Source organism: Electrophorus electricus, chromosome 4 (assembly GCF_041902795.1).
Source record: "Electrophorus electricus isolate QZ-2024a chromosome 4, ASM4190279v1, whole genome shotgun sequence".
NCBI classification, from domain to species: Eukaryota; Metazoa; Chordata; class Actinopteri; order Gymnotiformes; family Gymnotidae; genus Electrophorus; species Electrophorus electricus.
The window spans coordinates 29,362,407-29,388,240 of NC_137500.1; the positions used below are offsets into that span (position 1 = coordinate 29,362,407).

The 25,834-nt window shown below is 47.6% G+C and overlaps 1 protein-coding gene across 10 annotated transcripts in view; it reads right to left on the reverse strand.

The window, feature by feature from the left end:
• adarb1b (adenosine deaminase RNA specific B1b) overlaps positions 1–25,834 on the reverse strand; it is a 91,006-nt gene that overhangs the window by 10,532 nt on the left and 54,640 nt on the right. For 2 of the 10 annotated variants that reach the window (XR_004775387.2, XM_081713151.1), the window contains exons 1-3: positions 22,227–22,689; positions 5,095–5,169; positions 792–1,717 (exon numbers count right to left, since the gene is read on the reverse strand). Coding sequence is in view for 9 of the 10 variants with exons in the window: in XM_081713151.1 (XP_081569277.1) it covers positions 792–1,717; positions 5,095–5,169; positions 22,227–22,326 (1,101 nt within the window). In the remaining variant the exon portion in view is untranslated. Of the gene's footprint in view, positions 1–791; positions 1,718–2,224; positions 5,170–22,226; positions 22,690–25,346; positions 25,408–25,542; positions 25,680–25,834 lie in introns of those variants that run through there. The other 8 variants (XM_035520564.2, XM_035520554.2, XM_081713152.1 and 5 more) reach the window with 8 other exon arrangements.

The window sequence follows — 25,834 nt, forward strand, 5'->3', positions numbered from 1 at the left end:
GTACTCTGACACGGTTCGGACGGAGATGGTAATTAAGATCAGGCCGAGCTCCGTCCACGGCCTTATCTGAAAGCAGGATTAACAAAAGGCTTAGGTGAGGTGTAAATAGACGCTTTATCCAAAGAAACCCACGACTTTGCCCCATTTAGCCACCTGCCTTTTTATCGTCCATCTGCATTTTCAATTAGGCCTCGGTCTTAATGAAGATGGGTACAAAGTTATGGAAGTGTGTTTAAGAATCAATCACAAAGTCTTTGATAAAGAACTTATCTTTGACAAGTCTTCTCAAACTCAGCACCATTAATCAAAGACTACAGAGAAGTGAGAGATTGAGTCCTTATTTCGTTGGATTAGATAGCTAATCTTAAAATTCCCCAATATGTCTGTATTTTATCTAACAATCTGACCGGAGAGGTAGAAGGGGATATAATACAATTATTCAGAAGGATAGATTTAGTTCAGCAAGCAAGTGAAAAGCCAGATAAAAAGTTAAATTTAACTTAATTTACAATTTTTAAAAAATTAACCATTTTTAAATCATGTTTTCAAGCATATTTCTACCAGCCTATAAATAGGCTCTTCATGGCCATATGTCATACACCACTATGAATAAGTACTGTATCCATCAAAACAAAACTTACTCCCACGACAAAAATCCCATGAAAAAAATCCAGCTAAATCAAGCAGCCTTGTTTTAATAAATCAATAAACTCGCACTAAAGGGCACTGTGGGAGTGGGAAGGGGGTGGGGGATTGTGGGTAGGGCACTGCTCTGCTCAGAAGGCCGGTACCTGCGGCAGGTGCAGCTGCAGACCCTCTCTGGGGATAGGTTGGCGGGACGGCGTCTGGTCCAGCTGCATGTTGAAGAGGGCGGAGAGCGCAGCCTGGGCGGCCCGGGCCTTGGCCAGCTTCTTATTCCTGCCCGAGCCCTCGAAGGTCTGCAAGTCCACCGTCACAGACATGACAAAGTTCTTGGCGTGACTCTCACCGCTCTCCGACACGAACTCGTACTTCAGACCCGGCCGCAGCTCGTTCAGGATCATGACGGGGTTCTTGCCGCCCGAGGATGAGCCGAAGGCGGCGGGCGGAGACAGAGGCGTCTGCGCCAGGCTGTTGGTGCCCGCCGCCGGCACCGGGTACTCTCCCAGCAGGTTCAGGGAGCCGTTGCCGTTGGAGCCCAGGTAGAAAGGGTCCTCGGGTGGCGCGGGGGTCTCAAAGCCGTTGAAGAGCATGTCGGGGAAGTCGGCCTGGTCCGAGGTGAAGTCCGTGTTGACGGTGAGCGTGCGGCCCATGGCCAGGTGAGCCTCCGAGGCGTTGGGGAACTGCACGAAGGAGCGCAGGGCCTTCTCCGCGGCGTTCAGCTTGGCCTTCTTCTTGGTGGGGCCTGAACCCTCGAACAACTGCCCATTCACCTCCACAGTCATGACGAAGACGGGCGCGTGCACAGGCCCCGTCTGCGACTGCAGCTTGTACTGCAGGCCCGGCTTGATCTCGTTCAGCTGCATCAAGGCGTTCTTGGGCAGAACCGGCCCAGGGGTTTTCTTGCGCTTCTTGGGCCTGAACTTGGGGTGCGCGTGACCGTTATTGCCCTCCTCCAGGGGGCGCTTGCGCCCTGCTCCTCCGCTGCCATTAGGGAGCTGCTCGGGAATGCCAGCTCCCTCCTTGGAGGAGACGTTGTCCAGGTTGCGGTTTTCCTTGACGTCGGTGCTGCAGGAACCTGCGATGCCCAGAAAGAGTAACTTACAACGCCCTCGTTGCAGGATCTTGTAAATGTAAAATTTATAGATTCCTTTATCTTTCTTTGTAATTGAACATGTGATGTGTGTTCTTTTATGATGTTTGTTCAGGTAGTATGAGTTTCTTTTTCACTGATTAATCACACAAAACCTAAAAGAATTAAACAGTATCACAGCCACTTGTGTAATGAGAACTTACACAGGCAAAGTTATAAAAGATCACATCTATTAAACCACTGAACTTTAACTAGAAAAGTACATATGCATTTACAGTGTAGGCAGTGTGTTCCACAGATTACGCCACTATTAAAAATATTCTAAACATGAAACTAATGTATGTCTCTCAAACATTCCTGCCAAGTCTTCTGTGCAAGTAATGTATGTTGAGATCAGTAAAATATCAGGAACGATGTTAGTTATTGGTAGTATGTAAACTGAACATGGCCAATGAGAAGAGAGAGAGAGCGCACGAGAGAGAGAACCTGTACTTTATCAGAGGTGTGGGAGTGTGGTGTTGTGCAGAGCAGAATGTGGAACACATCATCATGTCCAATTGACAAAGCTGATGGAACTTTGGCTAAATTTTCATTTATAACATCCTGCAACAAAAGCTCGCTAGGTTACTCCTTTGGTGCTCAGAGGAGAGAGAAGATCTGGTGAAGCAGAGGAAGACAGCAGGGGAAGGGGGTGGTGTTGAGACACTATGGAAGGACTGCAGGAAGGTAGGAGCCAAGTTGTTGAAAAATAAAAGAAAAAGGAGAAAGACAAAAAGAGTACCCAAAACAGCACTATGAAAAACTCTTCCACATTGCTTCAGCAGGCACGCACGCACGCACGCACAAGCACGCCGTGCTCATCTCATCAACCTACACGAGAATCTGCAGAACGCCATGCGCTTCAGTGCGGGAAGCCAAACCTCCTCCCTTCTCAGGACGCACAGGTAGCGGACTACGTCTGCGCTGCGCATCTGTCCCGGTTTCTGTGCGCGAGCCGCTGAGACGACACTAAATCCTCAAGGTCTAATGACTGGAGAGACCGCTCTGAGCGTTTCGAACACTGAGCCGCTCCTTTACAGAAACAAGCAATGTTCACTAAGCGCAGGTATGCCAGTGCATTTTAAACCGGAGAACATGCCGAGAAGCAAGCGAGACACCTTCCCGGAGTCCTCTCTCATTCTCCCTCTCCCTCTCACGCTGACCCTCTCCACCACTCACTCTCTGACCCCAGTCATTCTTCCTGCTGCACCTCCAGTTTCTAAGACAGATCTTTTTCACTGGGAGACTCCTAATCATCAGCCCTCCATTCTGCTGGCAGAAGAGAGAGTCGCGCTGGATCTGGATCAGGCTGGATGCTGTGATGACAGACGCGCTTCTTCTTTCTCTCTCCTACTTACACATGCCATGTGTACACACGCGCGCGCGCACATATAGGTGTAGAGACAGCAGCAGAGCCCCTGTGCTCCTGGTCCATCCATGCTTTTGCTGTGGGAGCAGAACTTTATATCTACACGGGCAAAGCGTAAGGAAAGCACGGCATGCACTTTTTGTTAACATAATCAGATCTTCAGATTTTGGATTAAATTAGCCACTCTGCATGACTTGCAAATAATGACTGGATTAACATATGAAACACAGACTTCTCTTTTTATCCCCCACTTTGATAAAAAAAAAGAAAGACAGAGAGAGAGAGAGAGAGAGAGAGAGAGAGAGAGAGAGAGAGAGAGAGAGAGAGAGAGAGAGAGAAAGTGACTCTAAAGCAATAAAAAAAATGTGAACACAAGTATTGAACACAAATCCTATGAATCCAAAATTCAGAATTTGACAGAGTGAAACTACTACATTGTATATAGAAAATGAATCAGGAGACCATTGTGAAATGCCGGGGAATATCAACTTGCACTTATCACCAGAAGATCTAAATAAGAAACCGGTGCCTGTGCTTTGAGTTGGTAATAATGACCTTGCCACATATTGTAGGGGGCTAGCGTAAATGGTGGGACAATGGAGAGCTCAATCTCTCGTGGGTTAACGGCTCATCAGGGCTGGCCATCTAGTACCGCACGCGCTCCTATTCAAGGCACTGCAGAACATGGACGGCCACCTCACAGGTTGTGAAAGAGCGCAGTCTATACCCCGGGGCCCCGATTCAAATCTTCCCAAATATCAATTAACTGCAATTGTGCCAGGAGGACTCGTGAGAGGACCTGACTGGTGGGCGATATGGCTGGGATGTGCTCCAAGTCTGTGAGATACACGAAGGGCTGAATATTTCATTAATGGGACAATGGAGCCGTACCAACAGCCACCCCACCCCCCACCGGCCCGGCGCTATGAAGCCATTTGAAGCTGTTGTGAAGCCCTTTCCGGACGGCGCCAGCTAGATGATGAAGTGCGTTCAGGAGGAGCCTGGCACTGTCGCCGGGTGCCGTGGTGACTGCACAGTGGGAGTGCTGGATCAGAACACTGGGCAAACTGGATGAGCACACTGGGAAGTGTCTACAGGTGGAGGTGGATGACGGGGTGTGACGTACTGGATGTATAACGTGTGGGGCGTAGTATGGAGCATAAGGGTGGCTATGAGAGCCTGTTCAGGGAATTGTGCAACCAAGTCAAAAACGTGTCATGTGTTTTGGGACTCTATGGGTGTGTATAAGCGCGTGGAGGGGTGCGTTATAGGTGTCATAGTCTGTCAGGCCAGTATTTCTATGTGTATTTATGAGTTTGTGGTAAGTCAAGTATAGATGCATGTATGGGTGTGGTTTTTTGCAGTGTTTTTGGCCGGAGTGTGTAGGCCACACTTACATTGCTTCTACAGTCATTGATCACCGTAAGTTACAGGTTACAGGCTCACAATTACAGACTGTAACCACCTGATGCCATGCTAACTCTGCCATTCACCCTCTACCCCATTCATTACTGTTCATGGCCTCAATACCCCTGCTGATGGGCAGCTGTTCTCAACACAGTAGTGACATTGGCACAGTAGTGGCATGGTAGTGGGTGTTGAACCGGTAAGAGTGGGTTAATAGTGTTGGTGGAGTTTTTACATGCATCACCCAAAAATGCCCTACCAGCAGTCCTGATCAACTAGCCACTGCTGGCCAGGGCGAGCATGACCGACACAAGCTCGGCATGGACTCTACGCCCACACGTTTCTAATAAACGTTTCTAGGTGAGTGCAGGTATTATGTAATTGTAGAGGTGGGTGTATGTGTATTGGAATGTGTGTGGGAATTATGTGCATGTAGACTGTGTATAAGCGTGTGTAATTGTGCCTTTTATGTGCACGTAAGGGTGCGTAAGAGCATGTGAGAGACTGTGTCTGCGCGTGCGCATTCTTGGGGCATACAGGCACTCACTCATGTTCTCCTCCTCATCCACATCCATGGTGAAGAGCTTCTGTTGCTGGCTGGCCTGCCACACACCCGCGCCACCTGAGAGAGAGAGAGAGAGAGAGAGACACAAAGGGAGGGTGAGTGTGTGTTTGTTACAGAGAAGAAGGAAAGAGGGAGAGACAGACAAGTGATAAAGGGGAGAGGAGGAATGCTGGTAGGTGACGTTCCCAGAGGAGACAGAAACATGAAAACATATCACAGATAACAGATGTCGCATAATTGTACCATTTTATGTGCACAGGCACACACACACACACACAAACACGCAAATGGACACGGACGCGTCCACGCGGACAGAAGAGAGAAGGAGAATGCTAGAGCACCATGAACGGGCGGGCATACATGAGGAGAAGAGAGGAGAGGAATGGGCCTACATGCCTGTGCGCGCGCGTGTGTGTGTGTGTGTGTGTGTGTGTGTGTGTGTGTGTGTGTGTGTGGGAGAGGGTGCTACGTCTCCAGTAAGTATATAAATATTCATCAGTGGAAACTAATCTTGGGGAGGAGAGTGCACAGGCTGAGCCTGACAGGTGGTAATAGCAGGAGCAGTCTATTGTGACTTTAATATCCATTCGATTAGACCGCATTTTCAGCTGCCTTGCAGGAAAAAATATAGCTATTGACATCAACAGGCTTTTAGTCGCCCACGATTCCGGTTCAGCACCACCCGCGGCAAACAACAACAACATACAAAATACATAGAGGACAGTCACATTCTCAACCCTTTTCAGGAGAAGACAAAATCATGATTATTGTATGTGCATAATGCCTGTGTGTGCATGTGTGTTACCAGCTGAAATTAGGGGTTATTTGTGTGTTATGTTTGTGACGTTTTCAAGTTTCTGTGTCGTCTGGGAGTATTTTGGCATTAATGGCCATTGGCATTTCTCTGTACGTGACCAAGGCTCTCACTGATGATAAATCCTTACTGGAAAGATTCTTTTCCCCTCGTTAAACAAGGAAAGAGATAAAAATTATATTGGTTGACAGAATAATGGATTTGATGCTGTTCCCCCACCCCAATTTTTGCATCCTGGCAAGAGGAAATAATATTCCTCAGTCCTGGGGCTTTAACGGAAAATGGCCAAGCCCAATGGGAAAAAAATATCCATGTCATTTTTTATAGCTCTTGGATGTAAGAACAAGAACGATGGGATCCAGTGGACATTAAAGGCTGAACGTTAATAGCAGTCTAGCTCAGAGTCAGATCTCTGCCCTGCTGAAGGTCGAGGGCGAACTGCTGCTCCTAACAGGCCAACTAATCATGAGTCAAGGAGAGCTCAACGCTGTTGCCGAGGCTGCGAGGACGGGCGCGGGCACGTGAATGCAGGGGCCGCTCTGGAGAGCGGCGCACTTTGAGAGAGAGCTCAACCTGCAAACCCTCCGCGGCTGAAAGCGGGCGCTGGCGTCTGCGTGGGGAGCGACGCTAGGCGCGTGTTGCGGCGGGCCGTGAAGGGTGGGGTCCGAACGGCAGCGAGCGCGTCGTAGGGTGGCGTGGTGGGCCATCACAGCAGCTGTCTAACGTGGGGTCTTGTCGATGAGCGGTGGGGACGACGGGCGTGGAACAGCGTGACAAACCTCCGGTACATCAGAATGACGACAGAGCGAGTGAGAGAGTGAGAGAGCAGAAACAAAGGAGAAAACTTGGAAGTGAAACAGCCATATCATCGCAATGGAAGACTTTTCAGCAGCTGCTGACTGACATTTCTGACGGGAACTTTTAGTCCTGCGCCACGCTCTGTCGGCAGGGCCGTGTGAAGAGCTGTCGGCCTGAGTACCGAAGGGGCCGAGGCTGACCCGTGCCGCAGAGCCCAGGCTCCTGGCGCTACTCTCGCCATTCCTCATGGCCGACACGCTCTTAAGCTAAACTAAATGGCCTAATTAATCTGGCCTAATGGTGGGTGACAGCAAATATGGTACCACAATTATTACCCTATTAAAGATTAATATTCCACAGCAAAATTGAAAAAGGGTTGAGAGGGGAGGGCTGTTTCAGAATTGGGATGGTTGTTCGTCTGACTGCATGAAGTCAAACTCAAAGCCTCCCTGCTTCTCTCTGCGTCTCTCTGTCTCTCCGTTTCACTGAGCTGTAATGAAGGGGAGGGAGGCATGGTGCCGCGGCTCGCTCTGGGCCTGTCGCCTTTGATTTGGTCTCCTCAGCCGCCCTCGTTCAGCCTATGAATCCATAAGCAGCGGGATCCACTCCAATCTGCGAGCAGGAGACGAGCAGGGCAGAGGAGGGCCGCCGTGCTTTTCATCCGTGCTCACTGGCCGTGGCTCGGAACGGTAGGATGCAACCTCTGCTTCACCGTGCCCGCGTGCCCTCGGCAGATGAACGCCCTCTAGAGGTCGGGAGGGTTACTGACAACCATGAGCTCTACAGCGCCGCCCAATCTGAGTGAGTAAACATGGTCTTTAAGTGTTAGCACAGCTTTGTGGGAGTGGAACTGCTGCTCGCGTACGCACGCACACACACATGCACACACAATTCAGGTGTGGCTACAACCATCCCACGCATGTGTCAAACACATGCCCGGGCAAGCTGTCGACCATCTCAGAGGCCAGCAAACAGCAGATAACATCCCATTCCAATCTCACTGCTTACAGAAGGATTACTGGATCAGACAAAGTGGATTCTGGAATAATCTGGATGAAACAGAAATAAAGGCGAGATGGAAGAAAGACAAAGAGAAAAGCTGAGGATTATAAACGTGCTGATGTGGGAGGAGAGGGAGAGAGAGGGAGAGCAGGGGGAAAGCTCGCTGGGGAAACATGCAATGTTTGATTTGTCTTTCATCTGTCTGGGTTCTGGTGCTGGAGAGATAACAGAGCACCTAGAGGGAAGGCATGAGAGGGAGAGGCTTATTAAGCGCCCACACCAGAGTCCACAACCCAGCTGCTACACAACCGTGCTGACAACACACACCAGAGCCCACAACCCTGAAGACCAAGACAGAGAGACTGAAGAGGAGCTTCTTCCCACAGGCCATTCGGGCCCTGAATCAGGGAAACTGATAAACTGTGGGGACCACCACCACCATGTAACATAACTGTATAATTGTGTATGTATATATATATATATATATATATATATATATATATATATATATATATATATATATATATATATTCAATTACCTTGTAACACAACAACTGTAAATATGTTATTCTACAAAATGGATCTGTACATTCTGTACATTGTGTACATATATACACACAACCATATACATTGTACATTGTGTATATAATCATAATATACATATATTGTACATACTTTGTTAATATATTTTGTACAATATATATATTTCTCTTTGCATATATATATATATATATATATATATATATATATATATATATATATATATATATATATTTCTCTTTGCATATAGATATATATATTTCACATATATAGAATATCTATATTTCTCTATGCACCCCTGTTTTTCTTTTCCTCGGTTTGGACAGAGCACTCTCAACCATTTCACTGCATGTTATACTGTGTATGACTATGTATGTGACGAATAAACCAAACTTGAAACTTGAAATCCAGCACGCTACACAACTGTCCCAACAACACACCAGAGTCCACAACCCAGCAGACTACACAACCCATGCTTCACAACTGTCCCAACAACATACATCAGAGAGCCTGCAGCCCAGAACACTACACACACACACACACCACACTACACAAACAACCCAACAACCCACATCAGAGAGCCCACAACCCATCACACAACATGCTACACATTACATTACACACCAAAAAAAAAAAAAAAAAAGATCGGCGGTTGGGAAGAGTGGCTCAACTACAACATCCATCAACTTGAATCAAGAAAGTCAGTTACTCTGCAGATATAAATGCCTGGCTGAAGTGTTCTATTAAATATCAAAATGCATAAAACTAATTATTGAGTGAAAAATGAGACCTTAAAACAAAGACTGGGGAGGTTCTTAGCTTTTGGTAAAAGAACAAAGCAAAAGTCAAGACTGGCACGTTTGTCTAAGGCTGGCATTTTTACGGCGCTGAACCAGGTGCTCCGAGGCTGATCAAGGATACGGGCGGTGTGCCTCCGACGCTTGAGATGGCACAAGCTCTTCACCGAGGCTTTATTAAAAAAAACATCGCGTTTGAAATATTCAGGGAAACAACAGGTGACGTCAGCCTGAGGGAAAAACAAATTGCACATGTACGTGTGCATGCACACACACGCACACACAAAGAAGCACAAAGACCTGCCAGTGTCTCTTGCAACCCGGTTCTCTTATCTGACATCAATGTGCCTGAGTGTGTGTGTTTGAGAGTGCGGACTGACGTGGGTTTCCAGGAGAAACATCTGCAAGTGGCTCTTTGAGAAGAGATGGGCCAATCTTAATGCAAGAAGACAGACACGACATGTGAGCAGAACTCTCCTCAGACCGGACGTCGACGATGTGTCTGATGATGTTGAGGTTCATTTGCAGACAAACACACACACAGATCCTCACATTCTGTGTTGTGCACACACACACAGCAAAAAACAACCAAAACAGGCATGTATGCAAGAGCACGTCACCCATTTGTGTACACACAAGTGCGCAGACGCTTACAAAACACATGCAAGTGCGTACACATGCCCACAATCTAAGCTCAGAGCTTAGTCCAGGTGCTGAGAGGCCCGAGATATGATTCGTCAAGGTGCAGGCTTTGGCCAGCGCTGCCAGGCGGCTGGGGAGTCTGTAATTGCCAAAGTGGCCTGCTGTTTGAGGTGATGTGCAGATGGAAGGGTGACACAGTCGGGCCACTTTGCTCCTGACATGTGACACTGCTCCAGTATGTCTTTAGCCTAACAGCCACCCTGCTGACTCTCAGGGACCAGGGGAGGGGGGGAAGGAGAAGAAAGACCTCGCTAATGCATTCCATCACGTTTATTTGCACATTTTCAGACAACGCGGCGGTGCCTGGGCTCAGCATGTACATCTGTGAAGCTCCATATCTGCAGGCCCTCAAAGATGTTCATTACTTACACACACACACACACACACACACACACACACACACACAGACAGACACACACACACACACACAGCACAACGGCACCTTTACTGAATCCTCTGCAAAAGGCGCAGAGCATTAACAAAGTCTTAAGCGGCTCAAAACTCCACTTTTACCAGAACCTGCAGAACAACTTCAGATTTAAGCCTTAATATGACAGACATACGCAAAAACTTCGAGGACAAAGTTAGAGAGCGGAAAGCTGTCAAAAAATCCTTACAAACTTTCTACAACAACAAAAAACCCACTATAGGAACAAGCAGTATCTTTATAAAATGGTGGCTTTACATCTTGGCTCCCAACAACATGGAGAACCTCCCTCTCCCCAGGTGGTCACTGGATGTGGAACTATGAAAAAAACAAACAAACAGAGCATCTGCCCCTGGGCCAGAGTGCACTGGATTCTCTAATAAATAACCCACACCATTATGGCCAGAACCAAGGCTACTGCACACTGCCTGTCAGGCCAAACATCGTGTTGCTGTAATAAAGTGCCCAGGCCTGTCTCGCTGGAGGTGCAGTGTCTGTCAGGGTTTGATGGAAGGCAGCGGGACTCTGCCGGGACACTACAGGGAGGCCAGGGCCCTCCAGGGACTTCGCACATTTAGACGCATTTCAGCACCAAGGACAGCGCCAACCCGACCCAGCCACAGCGAGCAACAGGAGGGGGTGTCAAGAGCACTGCGGCAAGAACTCTGTGGATCTCAGTCCTCCTACAGGCCCGTGCTGATTACTAATAGACATTTTGTGATGACTCAGCTCGTAGCTCGGCTTTGACTGGGTGCTAACGCCATTAATCCACATTCCGATCCCTTTGAGGTGGTGCGAAGGGGAGGCTGAGCAGCTGGGCTGGAGAGCCTGAGGCAGTGCCAGACTCTGCAGGAGAAGTGCTGAGCACACCCACTGCCGTTCTTATGCCATCTGAGCTGGGGCTGAGCCGGAGGTGGCGGAGGTGAGGAGCTGTCACCGCGTGGGCGGGCGGAGTGGAGGTTGATGCTTGGCTGTTCATAACCGTGCCGCAGGAGTACAAGCCTGGCCAGCAGAAAGTTAGCGCGGAGTGGACATCAAATTTTTATTTGACAGTTTTGTGTGAGCTTGCTTTTTATAGAGGAAACCATACAAAAAGGAGAGAGGCTAAAGTATCTGTTTGGATTCATGTCCACGCACATACACGTGTAAATAAATGCATGCACTCAAAAAAGTTCAGCATTGCAGACATGTACACTCACATTAAGATATATTAATAAAAATATACCCACTAGCATCTCTCTCTCTCTCTCTCTCTCTCTCTCTCTCTCTCTCTCTCTCTCTCTCACACACACACACTTTTTCCTTCTTTTATTTTCCTGCAGGTGCAGTCATAAATCACCTGCATGCATAGCTATGAAAGTCTGCTCATGGCAATAAATGACCGCTCTCTCAGAGTCCATCATGCCAAGGACAGGTGGCCAGCACACGGACACGTTAGCCATGGGAGACGGCTCACTGCACCTCCCCAGAGACCCCCCCCCCACTACACCACAACACACACAGTCCTTCACATTTGTCCGCCCCAAAAAAAATCCCATTTTGGCTGAGAAATGGCTGCTCCACTCGCTGCCTCTCCGTCGTGCTGAGCTAAGGATTTATGCTCCATTGACTTACCAGTTTCTCGACAACAAAACTCACAAGGAGACTCTGTTCTACTTTTATGGCTGTAGAGTGTGGCTGTATTTGACTGGGGAAACGTTCTTCGCCTCGCTCTAGTGCTCGGTGTAGAGCAAAAGGAGTCACCCACATCCTTCGCGTGTCTCACTTTTTTGATAAACATTCATTCATAACCTTTTCTCTTCTCAGACACACGAGGCCTTGTCTTAGTGCATGTGATGCAACAAAAGGGCAAGTCCATCATATGCCAGTAGCTCCACATGGTCTTTAGGGATTATTTTTCTCCCGAAAACACCAATCTCAGTGTGACAGATTTAGCAGGGTGGTCTAGCCTTTGGTCAAAATCTTTTACCAGTCAGAGCAACAGAAGCCCGCAAAGCAGAAACAGACAAGCAGGCAAAACGTTCGGAGGCTTTCTCGGGAAGGTCCAGGCCGAGGGGCTGGGTCTCTGCGCGACCCATGCCGTCTTCAAGGCTGAGCGCAAAACCTTGCACCCATGACTTAAGACATCACAGATTGTAATGACTCGCCAAGCTAAGATGGTTGACAACATGGTAGGACTCAACTATTCCCTCTGACACAAATTCTTGGCTGATGTCATCAGCCAACACGATTCAATTTGTGATCCATGTGTGATTCGTTGGCAAGTGTGAAGGAGCCTCCTCCGCACCCTGCACACTCAACAAACAAGTCAGGAAGCAAAAAAACAGCATTAACACATTAAAGATTAAACATTTATATACCAGTGGTTGTTTGGTTGCTGTCATTGTTTTATGTTTTGATTTTATTGCAAGATTTTTTATAAGCTTACATTCCCAAGGGTAAAGTTCATATTAATCTCTCTTTGCCAGAGTAACATGAGGTCTAACCCTCTGTTAGTCTGTTGCTCTAAAGAAACAGGCTAATGTGGGAATGAGGAGGAACCTCCGATCTGACCACCCTACAGACCACTGTGACTTTAAACACAGAAGTCTGCCTGGACCGCTGCTTCCGCACTGATGGCAGCTCTCCCGGAACGGCACTTCCATCTGCAGCTCATGTAGCCGCGCCACGAAAAACCTCCAAGGAGCGCAGCCCGGGGTCAGGCGCAGACGGGGCGGGGTGAAGGGCCTTCCTCCACCCGTCGGGAAGTGGCCGGCCCTTCGAAGGGCTTCAGAGGAAACAAGCAGTGATATAAAACCCATTTACAATTAGGCTCCTGCTTCGAAGACCAATTAGGGTGCGTCCAGTAGAGAGGTCCTTGTCCCATTACGCGTCCTGATCAGGACCTCTTCGGGACGACACGGGGAGACGCACCGGCGGAAAATGGGAGCATTAAGGAATGATGGAGTCGTTAGGGTCGGCTATTTGCCCTCCAGAGGGAAATTTACGTGAGGGGGACGTAAATGAGGCGGTCCTACCGAAGCCGGGAGCAGCGAGGTTTAGGACACGCCGCTTTCCAAACCTCAAGCTTTCAGCGTACATTCAACTAACACATTAGAAAATGGAAAATTAATATGTCTCTCTCTGTGCTCGAACATTTCCAAATCAGAGAAGACACTGCATCATACACAATGTTAAAAGCAGCCCAGGTATCATCCATCATTGTTTATATCGGGTCTGAAGCTCCTATTAGGGATTAGACTGGGTTTCTGGCCCAAAAACATCAAAGGGTCATAGCCACAATGCTACAAGGCAGAGCTGTTTAAAGTGGACAGCGTAATCGTGCTGTTTAAAAATAAATCCAGGCTGTGAGAAATAGAACCAGGCATACAGAATTAAAGATGTGGGAGTCGGGTGACGGCGACACCAGTGATGCAGGTTGCCTTGCTTCTGTTGCATGGCTGACCTATTTCATAAGGTAGGATGAGGCAACACAATGGAAATGACATTTTATTTTTCATTTGGAGTGGTTGTATATAAGAGGATAACAGACTGAGGAATGTGGCAGTTGACCCTTCGCTAAGCCCCTCCCTAGGATGGCCACCGTCCAATCCTCCGCAGCTGTAACTAGGCACAGGAGTCCTATCGAGCTTTCTAGGGAACAAGGAAAATTGCCAAAACTGTGCATATGGAATCTGCAAGTCCAACGGCCAATAGACTAAAAGTTTAGAGGTTATTTTGGCTTTTTCAAAGCCAAAAATGCAAGAGGACAGATGTCAAATATAAATTAAACATTGTGGTAGAATCAGTCACACTTTTAACAGAAAAATGAAAGAACCAATGTAACTAAATTTTAGCTTAAATAAAGTATAGCTTGTCCGGCTCTTCTGTGCAAGAACATTGTTGTTCTTGTATACTTTGTTTGCCCAGCATTTTGAATAGTCAATAGCCTGAACTTGTCCCTTGATTTAATGCCCTTTTCATTTACAATACTCTGCCAACAAATTAGACTCTGAATGTATTTCTCAAATGCATAATGACCTCTCTGTGTACTTTTCTCTGATATTTCAGAACCATTACTCCACAATTTTGCCGTTTCCTTTGGTATAACTCTCACTGCTATAACTGGATATGCCGCAGAGAGTTTGATAGGCATAGCAACAGTAACCAAGGGGTGCGTGACTTAGTGAAGTGTCAGTTCACATCTACATCCATAGCCCTGTGGTAGCCACTGGGCTGAGATGAGGGTCTCCCCTCATTAGCAGCAGGTGGAGGTCAGAGGGCAGGGAAAAGTAATCATGGGATAGGTGGGGGGCGGGGCATGTGCGGGAGTGGGAGAGCAGACAGAGACGGATGGCCCGCGCCAACTGGGCTGGCATGGGGGGGTTGCGGAAGCTGCCGGAGCACAACAGCCTGACGCAGACTGTCACAGCCACCCCTCGGAGCCCTAACGCAGATGGATAGGTGCAGCGGTCCGAACCGATTCGGGAAGAAATGAGGAGCCCCTCTTCAAAACAGAGCGCTGCTACCCACTCCTTCTTTTTCCATTTACCTCTCCGAAATGATATTTTGCCCACAGGCGATAGCCTTTCCCAGGCCAAGGGGCAGCTGCGTTTCTCATCTGCCAGAGGTCGGGAGAGCAGACAGCTAGTTTCAGGTTTCATAGCAGAGACGCTAAAGTGATGATTTAAAAAATAAAAATAAAAATCTTATGAAGAAGGGGGAAAAAAAATGCAACTAGCAGAACTCAGAGCTCAAAATCAGATTACCATGCACGCGCACTTAACCAGGCCTACCGTGCTAGCCGAGGGCATCTTTGGGAAAGAGGTGAAAGTGCGTTGCCTGTGTGTGAAGGTGCTTTGCTGCGCTGCAGTGGGGCTCCGCTCCACCCCCACCACCCGGGCCTGCCATCCCGCCACCCCTGAGGCCAACGCAATGATCCTTAATGGGCCACATGTGTGGGGGAACACCACCTGCCTGAGCTCCTAATGGAGAGGGCTCCCAGCAGACAGGGCCAGCTGTCGCTCTGCCAGATTAGAACCGATGGGCCAGGCGTTGGGGGAGATGGGTGCACGCCCTCTCACCCCCCACCGCGCGTCTTGCCAGTCTGCACCATGAATCACCTTCCTTGGTGGGGGTGGTACAGACCCTCTGTCTCCATTTTTCAATTTCTTCACTTTAACGTGTGCTAACAGATTTGAATTAGGCCGCCAACACCGTTTTCACCTCACGGTAAATTGCAGGTTTTTTAGACTTCTAATGCGTTTAGGTATTTCCTCCACATAAAAGGCGGTGACGGAACGCTTTTGGCTAAGTGGTTTGTGCTTTTGGAAGCGCTCGGCGGTGAACGGGCGGCGGGGAGGAGGCGGGAGCAGCGGCCTCCTGCTGCCCGTGCTCCGAAAGAGAGTCAGGAGAGGGCAAGCCCAGCTAATCACAGCACACAGTGGCATGTCTGCCTAATGAATGGTGTGAATGGAGGGGACCATTTAGAGGACTGAAACCAAGGCACAGGACGGCAGTTGGTGAGAGCGCCATTTGCGAACGTGTCCCAAGATGCAAATGGCCTCTTTTCAGAGTATTAAACAAAGAACCCCTGGTGGCAGGCACGTGACCCTCGCCGAACTGAGCGTAGTGCTTAGCGCGGTCTCGCTTATCTGATGGACGACGACGAGCTCTGTGGGAAACTGGCTGGAGATGACGTGCACTGCAGGTGAACATGAAGGACTAGACACTTTAGCTTGGAATATGTGAAAGAATAATTAGCATAAAACAGGCAGAGGTTTGGTGTTTTTGAAACATTTTCCGTTAATGAATAAGAGGAACAATATGTGACTTCTCCCATATGGATTGGGTTCTATCCCCATCTGGGCAAGTGCACTATGCTACACCAATAAGAGTCCCTGAGCAAAATTCCAAACACTAGATTCACCATGTCAGAACGTTGCCCTGGATAAGAGTGTCTGCCCACTGTGTAAATGTCAATAAAGTGCTTAAGGAAAAAGTGACTGAACTGATTACTAACCCTTATATAGGAAGTGCAGAAAATACACAGCCTGTTGTCTTCAAATAATACAAAGAGGGCAAAGCTCTAAATCAATGAATTTAGGAGGGAAAGTTTCATACATCGCGAAGCACGTCCGCAAAACTTTAGCATCAGGATTTGAGAAGAAAGAAGCGATCTTTCTCTGGAAAGTTCAATGCAAAGCGTCTCAAGTCTAAGTGGACATCTAAGGGGAGATATGTAGGGGGCAAGGCTGAGGGGACGTGTATAGGGCGCAGGTGTGTACGGTGATCTACGGAGGAGCAGTTAGAGAGTCGCACTGAGCCAACGGAAGAGAAGAGAACCCATCCACCTCTTTATTCATTCATATAAGAGGAGCAGCATAAGGTGTTCATCCCTTTTGTCTCAGGAGATTCTCTCACATACACACATGGTTTAGGGGCTTACAGTACAAACTCTACAGCTATATCATCCAGAAGAGAAACCAGGTGGCAATCCTCAGCCATGCCATGTGAAGTGAGCTCTCACAGTGCCAAAGAGCAGGCTTGTGCCTTGGCTGCCTGACAAATTACTACAAAGTTTTGTAATGGCATCCACGGTCTCAAGAAACGGTGCTCCTAATTAACTTGGTGAAAGGGTCTGACGTGCGAGAGTGTGTGTTTTTGTGTATATCCAAAATGTGTCTTAAATTTCTGACTTCACAGCAAGCAGGGATTGCTAGGCTCAGCACTCTGTAGCAGTCTCTCTCTCTCTCTCTCTCTCTCTCTCTCTCTCTCTCTCACCATCCCTCTCTCTGTCTGTCTGTCCCTCATCTCCTCCCTCCTTCCCTCCCATTCTCTTCACCTCAGTGCCCCCACTGCTCATAACAGATGACTATCACTGTACTTCACATTCAAGGCCAGGTCAGTTCCTCTAATATCCCTTCACTAGGGGGGAGACGCGTGTGTGTGTGTGTGTGTGTGAGTTGAATTTCACACCCTGTGGCTGGGTTATTAGCAGGTTTGAAGGTAATGTTGATAGACAGGCAGGTGTGTGCATGATCTCAAAGGTCAGAAAGCAATAAGTAGAGCAGCCAGGGAGGACTCAGCCCAACCAGGACAGAGCCTCCAACTGCCTCTCCTCCACCACAAGCACTCACCCACCCATACACACCCCGATACAGCTGCACACCCATGCTAACATAGATCCAACTACACACACAGAAGGACAAAGACAGACACATGAAGTAACCCAACAGTACCATATGCACCTCTGCCAGTCGACCTGTTTAGTGCTGTTACACAAGCCACTCACAGCTAAGTCCACAGACCACAGATAAAAACGTGCTGTCTGTCGTGCTGTCCGTCTGTTGAAGAGTGAAGGTGTGCAAGCAGACTGCAGACGTGCCGTTACCCTGAGGGCGCTTTGTTTGTGTAAGAGTTACTTACCCATAGGACACATTAGAGGCCATTCAAACTACAGTTTGCTTAATGAGGCTGAATGCAACACAATGCATCCTCCTTCAAGGGCAGATCTCGCTCTCTCTCTCATGCAGCACACACACGCACGCACGCACGCACGCACGCATGCAGGCGCGTTCTCTCTCAGGAGTGTTACACTACAACAGCCTCTGCGCCATTCAGCCTCCTTTAATGCAGCATGCTAATCAAGCCTAATTAGGAGGCTTTAATGGCACGCTCGTGTGAGCCAGCTAATTCCCTACTACAACAGAGCACAACAGCATTGTTCAGCCCACGCCCACAAGACAGCTGCAGCACCACAGCCAAGTCGTCTCAATCAACGGAGAGCGTGCAGGCATCGCTTACAGGATGGGACATGACTCTGATGACATCAGCACGACTGGCTTTGTCAAGATGCGCCGAGTGTCACTGGAGAGGATAATGGCCTGTTCAATCAACTATTAAATCAAATCAAATCATTACTAATCTTTAAGATAAGAGAACCGTTAATGGGTACGCATCTGTATTTTTCACAACAAACCCATTATACCTGTTGCACCGTGCGTCCGGGGTGAAAACGCGACCGTACTGCACGTGCTGCTTGCCATTTCTCACTGCTTAAGCCACACAGAGTACAACAAAAAGAAGCAGGTATTCTGAAAATTAATCCCTGGAAGAGACTGAAACAGATTAAGTCTGTTGTAGCAGAGCAAGCAGTGACTGCGACATCAAGGTTACTCATTAGTAACCGTGCTCATTTATTTTAGAACAAATAAATGAATAAAAAATATACTGTCACATCGTGTGACTTAAAAGCACGAAGCTAAGAGCATTTACAGTGTTGAGTTGTTCGCACTTCACAACTTTAGAAAGTGATTTGTGGGCTGCTATAGATGGTGTCGTCAGCGAGTCCTGCGAACGCTGTTAATATCCAGGCCATCTGAAACAGCTCATTTCCACTGTTCTGCTGGCTGGGCAGAAATTGGTCCTCCTATTCATTTCATATGTCATCAGCAGCCCAATGAAGAGGCTTCTAGCTCCTTGACCCCTGTCCAGGGGCAATGAGATGAGCTCCATGCACTGCTTCTCTGCTTGGAATATTCCACCCATCCGCTGTTGCGGGGGGTTTCTTTTTCACACCTTCATTTCAGCTCCGTCATAGCCGAAAAGCGAAAGTGTTTGCTTGACATTAGGAGGTTTTTAGCAGCATTTATCTATTGCTACACTGCTGTCCTACAAACAGAAAATAGGTGTGGGTGACAACAGGTGTGTAAAAACAGGTGTTTATCATACTCCAAATTGTAAACACAAATTAAGGTGGGAAAAGCACTGTATATACCAGTGTAGGTTATGACAATATGCCTAACCAATTTTATAAAGCTCTTTATTGCTAAAGTAATCTGCTTTGACAGATGTTTATCATTCTGCTAGACTAATTAGGGCTTAATCTTATATATGTGCATAGCAGATGACTTGTAAGGAATTGGTGTTGGCGATATGTAAAACTACAGCTGGTTCTTAGACAGTTCTGCTCACTGGTTAGATCTGAGCTGCATGTGGGTTCAAGGCAACACAAGGCTTTTAGCGGCATACAAGCCAATTAGTGTCACACTCCAACAGGGCCGATAATGATAATGATATCATAAAAATGATAGTTCAAATAATAACCACACACCTGAATGTTTTGACCTGAATGTTATCTATGGGAGAGGCAGAGGCCATGTACGGTGGTGTTGGATGGTTTGAAGAAAAAAAAAAAAAAAAGTTTGAAAAATATTACACTGTTACAAGACCAAGTATATTAGTAAGGGATTTATGAGTAGTCTAATGTGAAAAAGAAATGTAATGAAGAATGTAATGAAAAGTAATGAAAAGTAATGAAGTCGAGGGCCACAGATCAAGACCAAATATTATCTTGGTTAACACTGTTGCAAAAAAGCAAAAAAAATTAATGCAACAGTAATGAATACAGAACCAACTCTCAAAGAATTCAGAGAGCATCACTGATCATAACTTTCAGAACACACTGCACTCTGTGTCCCCGAGTGCACTCTCTTTCCAGAACATAATGTCCCTTCTTGAACACAAGATGACTAGTCTTAGAAGGAGCATGGAACACTAGCAGTTTTTGTTTAATGAGATTACCTCTATTATCTAAAGCCAACAAATATTTCGAGTGCTTCACTAACTCATTCAACCGACTAGGTTCCACAGTCTATGTGAATCATTTATCAAGTGATGAAGTGCTGCATCGGTGATCAAAGCTAAACACACTTGTGCGGATAGTCTTTCACCCTGTTGGCCACTTTACTGATGGACAAGTACTATCAACAGACCTTGAGACCAACATTCTAATGTTTACATTTACAGGGACAGACAGATAATGGCACGGGTTACATTTACATCACAATGCTGGTGTTTTCAAGGCTAGGAATTCCACCCGGAGCAACACGAGTCCCAGAACAATGCCAAAGAGACAGAGGACAAGCGAGCGAGCATGAAGCAGGTCACGGTGAGAGTCCTGTCGGGTCTGCACGCAAGGGTGGTATGGAGAGATGTTGTCATAAGAGATGATCAGACTGAAGGAGCAGCCCCATGCCTTTCGATGCCTTGCAGTATCGGGGCTGTGGGACTGGGCCCAGAGCCGTGCCTCAGGAGCCCAGGATCCTGCCCGGCGAGACTGGGGCCAAGCACCTGCCGCAGGCTAATGCCAAGCGCATGCAGGATGATGGAGGGTGGTGGAGAGCAGAGGCAGGAGGTGGAGGGCGATGGAGCATCGGTTAGAGTGGTGGAGTGGAGGGTGGCGGAGTGTGGTGAAAAGGTGATGGAGTAAGGTGGAGGACCAGTGGCTGGGTGCAACACCTCCTGCTTTTACTCCCCGGCTTTCATTCTTAAGCTCCATACACAACCTTCCCATGTGATTTTCATGCCTGTATGAAATCATGATTTCTACAGACAGTCAGGCGCACTCGGAAAGCTGGGTAAAACATCGGGGGTGGCATCTTTTGAAACGCTTACCATAAGAAGTCTCAAGTGGGAAAATATGCTCATATTCTTAATGGTACATTCTTCCAGGTGTTCCTGAGAGGGTGGAGGAGAGTGGTGGTGTTCCTGAGAGGGTGGAGGAGAGTGGTGGTGTTCCTGAGAGGGTGGAGGAGAGTGGTGGTGTTCCTGAGAGGGTGGAGGAGAGTGGTGGTGTTCTTGTGAGAGTGCTGTTGTTAATAATGGAGCACCAAAAACTTGTGCAATAAAATGCACTGACTTTGTCAACTGTTTTCCACATCAGGTATTGTGGGAGCTGGAATTCAAAGACTGCATAGTATGCAAGGCACTGATGTGCAGTAGTTCAGCTACTAACACTGTGGGAGATGCTTTCAGAGCTCCCACAGGAAACAGGGACAAAAGTACAATACATCCGAAAATAATACTAAAACTCACAGGACAAAAGGAATACATACTTAAATTATATTTATATATATATATATATATATATATACAGAGAGAGAGAGAGAGAGAGAGAGAGAGAGAGAGAGAGACAGAGAGGAGAGAGAGAGACAGAGAGCACGCTCGCGAGAGAGCGAGCGCAAGAGCGAGCGCGAGAGAGCATGTAAGTGTGTGCGTAAAAACAATTAGGAGCATGTATATTTTCTATTTTTCATATTTTCTATGCATAACAGAGAAGACAGAGAATGTTTAGATGAGTTTTAGACATAATTATTAATAAATAAAGCAGCCATAGCTCAACACAGCCACAACCTTCACTCAGTTCTTCTACACCAGGATGGCAAAGTTCTATTTTTTTTTTCAAATGCTAAATATGCTTTAATATTCAATAACCAGTAATGTTAAAACCATTCTACAGCTCAGTTTACCAGGAGTCTAGCAGGGTCAGTTCAAGTGCTTCGTTAGAAAACTCTCCAGCCATGCACCCGACCCAGGGAGGTCCAACCGCAGTTTGCAGTGTACATTGTATCCACCAGCAGTAAAGACGCTCGTGCAATGTATGGACCGCATGTGCAGTATACGTATGAACAGCTCTGATTCAACAAGTACACACAGTGCAGCAGTTTAAAGCAGGTTTCTTTAGAGCGACTGCTCCGAGACTTTTCACCCATGAAGAAAAAAAAAAAGCTGCTTTTTTTGTTGTTGTTCAGCTTTAGCAACAAATCAAATCAAGTGACGTGGTGTCACCGTGTTCACACCCAACCTGGCAGGCTCAACGGCAGCCCCGGCAAAGGGGGAGCTGTGATCAGAATGCTCGCCTTTAGGGCAGAACCTTGTGGGCTGTTCCCTCAGCCATCTGACCCTGCGAGCCCTGTGGCTGGCTCAGACAGCCCATGCCCCCTCAGCCAACAGGGGGTTGTCTTTCCAGTACCGCTGGACCCAGACCTTCGGAAAACCCAAATATGCCACTCTAAACCTGCCGTTCTGACCAGACTCACTTCCTGAGCACATAAAAGCAGCTGCAGTATGTCTAGTGCAAGTTTCCTCCATGAGCCATTAAAGTAGCATCTACCACAGCCAGATCTACTGAGCACATCCTAGCAGCATGCAACACCTGCACAAAACACACCGCCTGGGCTCTCTTGCCTCGCTGCGGGCATCGGCACCTGACCTTTGCGTTCGGAGCGTTTCTTGCGCCTCCTCTTCACCCTGGTCCTCATCAGGCAGAAGTAGGCGCCTGCGGCAGGCGCGGCGTCCAGCAGCAGAGCCATGCTAGCCGGGCCCCTGCACGCTGCTGCTCTCCCGGCCGTACTGCTCCTGAGAGGCTCGCCAGAGGTGTGAGCGCCCCGACTCCTGGTGCAGCACGCACGGATGCACGCGGGTCACCAAAGGCTCATACACACACCCACACGCACACGCACACACACACACACACACACGTGGTGTGCTGCTAGCCCTGCTCTCCACTCAGCACTCAGCAAGAGGACGAATCCAGAGAGTCGGAGAGAGAGGGACCGAGGGAGGTAGCGAGAGAGAGAGGGAGGGAACGAGAGACACAGGGAACAGAGCTGCTCAGAGTTTGCCTGGAAAGGCTCAGAGGGGAGGGACAAATGGACCCCCCCTAATATTATACACACACACACACACACACACACACGTTTGTTTGTGTGTGCACTCAATTTTTATTCACCTCTGTAACGGATTCCTATAGTTTCAACAGGATGTCAAGTAATGTCACACTGCCCACATGTCCAAAAAAGCTCACACCCACCCACGCACCCCAACCTCACACCCCCCCCCCCCCGTAACTCTGTTTTCTGTGTGTGTGTGTGTGTGTGCGTGCGTGTGTGTTTGTGCACGAGCGCGCACCTTTTTTTTGGGGGGGGGGGGGGCTCCTATGGCTTCAATAGTACTTCAGGTAATGCAATACTAGCTTTAACACCGTTACCATAATATATTCTCTCAAAATCGTCATGCCCCGAGCACACCCACTCCCACCCGAGACATGTTCTTTGTAAAATCATATAAAACTGCTACCATCTGTTGTGTGTGTGTGTGTGTGTGTGTGTTGAATCCTGATCTGGTCTTTTTCTGGTAGGCAGTGCAGTGTCAGGGCAGCTTCTCTGATGTGCTGAGCTCCACAGAGTCCTGTCAGTTCCAGCAGCCTATTAAATCTCCTGGAGTCACAGAGAACCTCACCTGTCCTGGACCCTTCCCTGTGTATCCCCACAGAGGCTGACAGGAATGCAACACTCCCAGCACAACCCCTGACGTCCAGGTTTCAGCAGGCGTTTTAAACACACTTGGATGCAGCCCGAGGCAAAGCTCTATTTCTGTTCTGTTGATAACAGTGTTGAGCAGAGCATGTTCAGTTCTCACCAGGGTGCCACTCGTTATTTGGTGCATTCTGTTTAAAAGAGAAAATTCCTTAAACAAGCTAGATGTCTACAGCTTTCTCTAATACACACTGCACAAATATAATTTGCATAAACTGGCTGAAGTTGAATCTTACTAAGAAAAACATATCTACACAGTAGCTTCTGAAGGGTTGAAGGAGAGCCCACAAGCTTCTTTCCTTTGATAAAGGCGTATCAGAGCTCTACGCTGCTCGGGCGCATAACAACACTCCATCATAAATAACTGAGCATGTGGGTGCCGCTGCCTATTTGCAGAAAGTTAAAAGTGTAGTGTGCACATATAAGCGCGGAACTGTAATTTCTTTGTAGTTTCTCTCGCCCTAGTTTCTGGTATAGGAAGCAGACGTTTCATTTTACAGTACATTTTAGCCATGCGTGCAAGGTGGTTCTGAACACCATCAAAAACAAAACTACTGATATTATAATTCAAAGCATTTAAAGAATATCATTAATTGTGAGCATGGCCCAAAGTTTCAAGTGTTCCAGGCTCTCTTCCCATAACTTCACTGCTACCATAGTAACAACTAACAATGTCAACAGTGACTATAAATGAAATGTTATTCCCAGTCCTGTTAAAGTGTCTAGCCACTGGAAATGAAAAATAATGTACCAGGGACCCCCTACCACTGCACTTCTGCAGTAGCACATGTGCGCATAGAGTGATGTTTGACAAAGATTGATGACTTATGGCTAGCGATTCTAAATATTTGTATTTAGTGTTTGCATAACAGTATTTACACATTGCACAAACACTACCCTACACTGCACCACAAACACATACAGAGAAAAAACCCACCCAGACATCACCTGCCCTTTTTCAAAATTGGTACTTTTCATGAAAAGGGCACTGGAATCATGGCCCAACTGGACAGAGAACGAGTTACTTAACATATGAGTAAATACAACAGGCTGGAAATGGCCTAGAGGCATAGCCACAGACTGGACACATCTAGAGAACCAACAATCCAGTATACATGTATTTCCCAAGCCAAACTTTGACCATCATCATTCTGTAACACTAAGAGAGCAGGCTCAGTTTTTGATTACATATATCCCAAGGACGGGCCAATAAGGACCCAGGCCTAAACAAAGCAGCAGCGAAGTCCATTTAAAACCTAATCTGACACCATTTTTCAAGAAATATCTTATGCTTGGTTAGTTAATGTTACACTATTCCCCATCATTGCAACGATGCTGCTGGTTCAGAACAAAACTCTGGCGCCATCTTTTGGTCAACTCAAGTTCTGCATCAGGCCAATCTTTAACTGGAACACTAATACAAGAACTCTAACAGATAAAAATGGAGCTTATAAGAAGACAACAGAGCACAACAGAAAGTTATCTATGGCTATTAAAGATTCTGTGCAGGAAAGGGAGGGAACATATAATCATATTAGTCTAGTGCTTATTATTGTTGAATGATTTCAACACAAGAAAAGACTTTAACAGGCAGATTTTTAAGCACATCAGTCACACAGCTAATGCTCAGCTTAACCAGAAGCCTTTAATCTTTAAGTATGGTATCAACTCACATGTGAGTTTGAAATTTGAATAAGGAGCTCTGAACACAGACTACACAGTCAAACACCGTATGACGTAAAAAAGCTATGTTGCCACCTTGTGGACGGTGTCTAAATAAGATGACTGCTCACTGCAAGTTACAACCCGGCTGGCTACCTGTGCTGCCCAAGGACTGAATGTCTAAGTTATGGAGCAAAAGTATCCATAATCAGTTACGGAACTGAGTGTGTGACAGTACTGAGGTCTGATTCATCGTCCTGACAGGGCTGGACAGGTCTGAGAGTACAAGAGACATGACAGAGAAATCTAAGCGGAGGAGGGACAGAGCAGACTGAGGGAGAGGAACCTCGCACCTGGGTCACTCGGAGGAACTCTGACCAGCTGTCAGCACGTTGTCGTTCCTCGATCCCAGACCTGTGCACAGAAAATACAGAGAGAGCACGAGAGAGCAAGAGAAAGAGAGAGAGAGAAAATCAGTGGTCATTTGCATGCTCCGGTATAGCTGGACAAGCTCCAAAAAAGGCATCAGGTTCTTCATGCTGTCTCTACCATGAATGCATGACAGCAACCCACAACGCAGGTTAGGGGACAGTGCAGTCCCGCTCCTGTCCTGTCAGAAAGCCAAAGCACAGGTCTGTGTGTGGAGTGGTGGACGTGCAGGGCCGCACCACCCAGCAGTTCTCTGGGAGTACAACCTCCAGGCCAGACTGCTGGAATTAACAAGCAGACGAGCACAGAACCGCAGGTAGCGGAAACGCCTTCAGTCATCGCAGCCGCGTCCAGGAGAGAAGCGCGCGTCGGGCTGCCCGCGGAAGTCAGACCAGGAGTAACAGAACCCCTC